The sequence below is a fragment of the Zingiber officinale genome, chromosome 1B, assembly GCF_018446385.1.
Source record: "Zingiber officinale cultivar Zhangliang chromosome 1B, Zo_v1.1, whole genome shotgun sequence".
Lineage (NCBI taxonomy): Eukaryota > Viridiplantae > Streptophyta > Magnoliopsida > Zingiberales > Zingiberaceae > Zingiber > Zingiber officinale.
The window spans coordinates 17,156,970-17,162,056 of record NC_055986.1 but is presented as its reverse complement, the minus strand read 5'-3'; the positions used below and the strand labels follow the sequence as shown (position 1 = coordinate 17,162,056).

Here is a 5,087-nt window from a genome sequence, read left to right as displayed (position 1 = left end):
TTAACACAGAATGAACCACTTGTAATTATGATCAAATCATATTCACAATCTTATTATAATTAGTTGTGATCTTTTTCTGTGTTCACTGTCCCCCCAAATTATATTTTGGATCGGGCCGAATGATCGGACGCCGCCGGTGGTGGACAAATAGTCAGGTTGCCGGATGCCGAGTAGAGGACGACCTCCGATCATCCATCCTGATCCACACTATAATTTAGAAGGACGGTGAACCCCAAAAAAATTACAATTAATTATGGATGGTGATCCATCCTGATTCACAGTTTTTTTTGGACAGGATCTGGTCTCGCAAGCAAGAAATTAACGCGTCGATGCTTCTGGGGTGACCGGAAACCCAATCCCGTGACGTTTGGTCGGAAAGGCCACGAACGACGCGCTAGCGAGGAGCCCAACCACGACCGGCACAGCCGCCACCAACTGCGCCATGGTGTCCGATTCGATCGGGTAGAAGCACGACACCACGTTGTGGTCCGCCAACGCGACGGCGACGAACACGATCAGCGTCATAAACGCGTGCACAAAGTCGATGGGCGTCAGCTTGTACTTGGCCGCGAGCGCCGGCGGCGGCGAAGGACGGCCGTCGATGATGAGCAGGCCTCTGTAGGTGGCCAGGCCATAGCGGACGCATCCGGAGACGGAGTCGGTGAAGCTATCGGTGAAGGGGAGGACGAAGGAGGTAAGGGCGCAGAAGAAGAGGAGGGCGAGGGTCATCATCCGGTTGACTGGGACAGGGCAGCTCCCGTAGTCGGTGACGATGGGAGAGAGGACGCGGAAGGCGATGGCGGTGCCGGTGGGGAGGTACTTAACGAGGTCCGCGCCGCTCTTGTAGGCCTGTTGCAGCAGAGTTAGCGGCGGGGGCAGCCTCTTCAGATGATCGTGGTCGTCGTCGCTGTAGGACAAAAGATACTGATTGTCGTCGTCGCGGTGGTGGTCATCGCCGGCGGCTGATCCTTGGATGGTAGACATTCTATAATTATTGAAATTCAATTGTGTAAGAAATGTAGCAGTTGACATGCAGAGGGGACAAGATAGGAATTGCTTGCAAGGCTCGTTCGATTGCATCATTTAACTTCTTTGAGAAGTACAAGGTACCGACTCCCCGATCAAAATAACCAGAATAGATTATTTCATTTTAATTTTATTGGACTGAGCTTTATCCCTTCGAATGATTATATGAGAAAGCGACCGTGAGCATCAAAGCTTTAATTATTTGGTTATATAGTTATTCTGAAATGAACGTAGTTCAACCTATGATTTAGTGTATTCCAAAGAGAGAATTTTGCTGATCAAGTGCGATCGATCCAGCTTCCACATATGATAATCACTGATTATCGTCCAAATATTTAAACGCGCATATCCATTAGTGAATCGAGTATACACACCAAGGCCACACTGTACTCTAACATCGATTAGTGTTACAAGATCTATTGAAGTCAACTTTCTGTAGGTGCATCAGCATGAGCGAATCTCCCCCGCGGGTTGGATCAACCGGTTAAGGTGTGGCATCCTTGCACAATGAGTTATAGGGTCGAAGGTCCACGGACGCGCACTGGATGAATAATCTGGGCCGACTGTGTTAAATTCCGGAGACATCACGCTTTACCCAGGCCAGCATTCACCGCTGATTTATCTCCTCTTAGGATCCCTATGGGGCCAGGCCTAGGGGGCCGCTGGGCGACGGGACCCGCCTTTTTTGCACAATCAGCCTGAGCGAATCTAGGAAGAGCTTAGCAAAAACTATTGCACCCACTGTATTGAAAGAAGTGCGCAAAAGTACATTATCCACGACTTGACAAGGACAATCGAATAACAAGTAAAATCACAGAATTAGAATTCAAGGAAAGAATCACAGAGATATGATGTGTTCATAAGGTAAAAACCAACCAAATTTTATACACTCCGTTCAGTTTGTGATGGTATAATTGATCAAAGAATCAAACAGATTTAGGCAAATATAGCCAATGTCTTCCTTTGATCTCCAGCACAGCATCTCGTGAGTCTTTCCATGAAGATCAAGAAGATAGGAAAGAATTGCTCAACCATCTGAGCAACAACCAGCTTTCTTTGAGGCTTTGGCATCATCATTCTCAGCTATCTTGATGGTTTGACCCTTGGGCACAGCAGCAGGACCGTCACTGACATCAAGCGTTTTCTTGCTGATCACATGGTAGATTTGAGTAAGCACTTCAGTGAAGGCATTTTCTACGTTCATGGACTCGAGGGCAGATGTCTCCACGAAGAAAGCCTTCTCCCTTTGAGCAAAGGCCTGCGCATCCTCTAGAGGAACAGCCCTTAGGTGACGCAAATCTGCCTTGTTGCCCACAAGCATAATGACAATGTTTTGGTCTGTGTGATTTTTTAGTTCCTTCAGCCACCTCTCCGCATTCTCAAAAGTGATATGGCGTGTAACATCATAGACAACAAGGGCACCAGCAGCACCTCTATAGTATGCACTAGTAATTGCACGATACCTACAAAAAAATAGAACTAGATCCGAGCAATCAAAAGATGTATGATTAAGCAAATATATAACAAAGAGCAGATGGCGTATTGACGTTAACGCTGTCTGTGGCGTTCAGCTAGCAGTTCAACAAGACTAAGAGGTTTATATATATATTCTGAACCTAATAAAAAAAACACTGAGTCAGAGTACCAAGCAATCTACAAAGGTAGGTGTAAAGCGATATGAAAGTCACAACAAAACAAGAACCATTCGTTGATGAACAGTTTGGACAAATAAGCACTTGATTGATTACCATCATGTCTATATTCTGAAACTTAAGCAAGGTAGGAAAGGTGTAGTCAAAGAAACACATAAACGAGCAATTAAAGGAAGTGGAAGTGAGCGCATGATGCGAGTCGAATACAATGTTTAAAATTTGATCGAACCATGATTTGTACCAAAAATATTAAGCAGTTGATGAAGCTTACGATCGAGTTATAGTTTGGCTTAACAGAGGCAAAAAAACCCCCAAAAAAAAAAAACAAAACAAAACAAAAGGTAATACGAGATGCAATTCCATTATCCTTAAGAATCATGTTCAGAGAAGATATCTCCATTTTCCGTAGTGCCGAACAATCTCTAAGATATCTCCTCTTCAGAAACAGTTCGATTATGTATACATTGCCTTTTTCTTTTTATTGCCAGTTGAACTATGAAAATAGGAGCTTTTGTCATGATCGGTAACTGCAATTACATTCTATTATACCGAACAAATACTATATAATCTCGTATCTGTAGTGGTTTTTTTTTTATTTTTTACTTTTTTGCAAATTACTGAACTTCCAAGGGTGTGATGATGTAGTAATTAATAACCAAATTATAGAACATCAGACTAATTATCATCGCACTCGTACCACCATAAATGCTTAGAAATTAAAAACTGTCCAGATTTAATTTGTACCTTTCCTGGCCGGCGGTGTCCCAAATCTGAGCCTTAACGAGCTTGTCGTCGACGCGAATGGTGCGGGTGGCGAACTCGACGCCGATGGTGGACTTGGACTCGGAGCTGAATTCGTTGCGGGCGAACCGGGAGAGCAGGTTCGTCTTCCCAACCCCAGAGTCCCCAATCAACACCACCTTGAACAAGTAATCATAGTCCTCGTCCGTCTTGTACATCGTTCCTCCTATCCAGATCAACAAAAATCGCCCTCCTTCCCTCACTCTCTCTCCTTCTCCGATCCGCCTCTTCTCCTCTTACAGACGCCCTCCAACCTCGCTATTTCTACCAACGATAAGAGCCTCCACCTCTTCTCTCGACGGAAGAAAAGAAGAAGAAGAAGAGGAGGAGGAAGAAGCGATCAATCGATCGATATGAAAGCGGACCGATGAAGGCTTTCGTTGCCCAATGCCCATCCCAGAAAGGGACGCTGAGACGGGGGAGATGGTGGACGGATGGGAGGAGAGGGAAGATGGGACGGGGAAACTCGACGAATTGTATTACAGAGTCTCTGCCGACGTGGCATATCCATGAACCCTTATGAATTGATTCCTCCCTAATTTTAATTGGCGCAAGTGGTGGGCCTTGCTTCGGTTTTAAAATGGGCTTCTCCGGAGAGTAGTGGAACGCCGAAATAACTTCTCACGTAATAATACTTTTGTTTTTTCGAAAAGACCAAAAATTCTCATGCAAAACTTTCCATAAAAATTTCATCACTGATAAAAAAAAATAAAGAAAAAAAATTATATAACTAAATCCAACCTCCGAATCAAGTCATTCAAAAAAAAAAAAATAATTTTTAAAAAGGAGATTAAATTGAGTTCTTTGACTAAGTCAGTTCAACTCAAGTCCAATAACTTGAGAAACAAAATTTCAATTTAAAAACTCAAGTCAAAAAACTTAAAAACACGTTGGAACAGTTCACTTTGGGTTCCAAGAACCTAGACCTAATTCTTGGAAAATAAAGACCCGTTTACAATCGATCCGGACTTGAGTTCAAATCTAAACAAAAGTATAGATCTTATTTATCACTTGTAAATAGAGCTAATAGAAAAATAGTTCAAGTATGAGTTCCTAAGTCGAACTTGGTTAATCAAGTTGGACTTGAACAATATTGGGATCCCAAGAATCAAATCCATTATCTCGATAGACCTTATCGAGGCTATGATCCAGGAGGAGCAAATAAAAAAACTATTTTTATAAATAAACTTGTTCGATGCTTGCGTTACTGCTTTTATTATGCATGCTTAGACTAGGTTAGATAAAGACCTAGGCTTGATTTACACTTGACCAGTTAGACCTAAGAGTTACTGTAAGGAAATTAAATATTCAATTTTTTGAAAGACTTTGTCTAGAAGTGGTGGATGATCCCATACCCAAGAAGGTCTAGTGCCTCGCTACAGCTTGGAAGTTGATCATCGAAATAAATATTTAATTAACTTATTTTAAAACCTGAGTTTAACTCAAATGTAAATCAATCATGAGATTTTAATCTAAATTGAAGATAAAACTAACTATCTCACAACAACCCATAAGGTTCCCTGATTATTAATTTAGAAAAGGGTGAGATGGACTTAGGTAAAATTTAGATCTAATTAATTAATTAACCTAATCAATTAATTAACCTAA

The 5,087-nt window shown here is 42.3% G+C and overlaps 2 protein-coding genes across 2 annotated transcripts; both read right to left on the bottom strand.

Moving 5' to 3' along the window:
* Window positions 1-318: 318 nt before the first annotated feature.
* LOC122030446 (protein DMP7-like) lies at window positions 319-984 on the bottom strand. The gene has a single exon (XM_042589683.1). The coding sequence runs from the start codon at window positions 982-984 to the stop codon at window positions 319-321; it is 666 nt and encodes a 221-aa protein (XP_042445617.1).
* Window positions 985-1,807: 823 nt separating this feature from the next.
* Window positions 1,808-3,968, bottom strand: LOC122051654 (ras-related protein RABA1f-like). Its single transcript, XM_042612876.1, has 2 exons — window positions 3,423-3,968; window positions 1,808-2,489 (listed from the first exon to the last, which is right to left on the bottom strand). The coding sequence occupies exons 1-2, from the start codon at window positions 3,635-3,637 to the stop codon at window positions 2,054-2,056; spliced, it is 651 nt and encodes a 216-aa protein (XP_042468810.1). The 5' UTR covers window positions 3,638-3,968; the 3' UTR covers window positions 1,808-2,053.
* Between the last annotated feature and the right edge of the window lie 1,119 nt (window positions 3,969-5,087).

Excerpts from the sequence above, each read along its gene's own strand:
- LOC122030446 (XM_042589683.1), bottom strand. The coding sequence starts at position 984 with ATGTCTACCATCCAAGGATCAGCCGCCGGCGATGACCACCACCGCGAC.
- LOC122051654 (XM_042612876.1), bottom strand. The coding sequence starts at position 3,637 with ATGTACAAGACGGACGAGGACTATGATTACTTGTTCAAGGTGGTGTTG. Across the intron at positions 2,490-3,422 it reads GACACCGCCGGCCAGGAAAG|GTATCGTGCAATTACTAGTG; the intron begins GTACAAATTAAA and ends ATTTTTTTGTAG.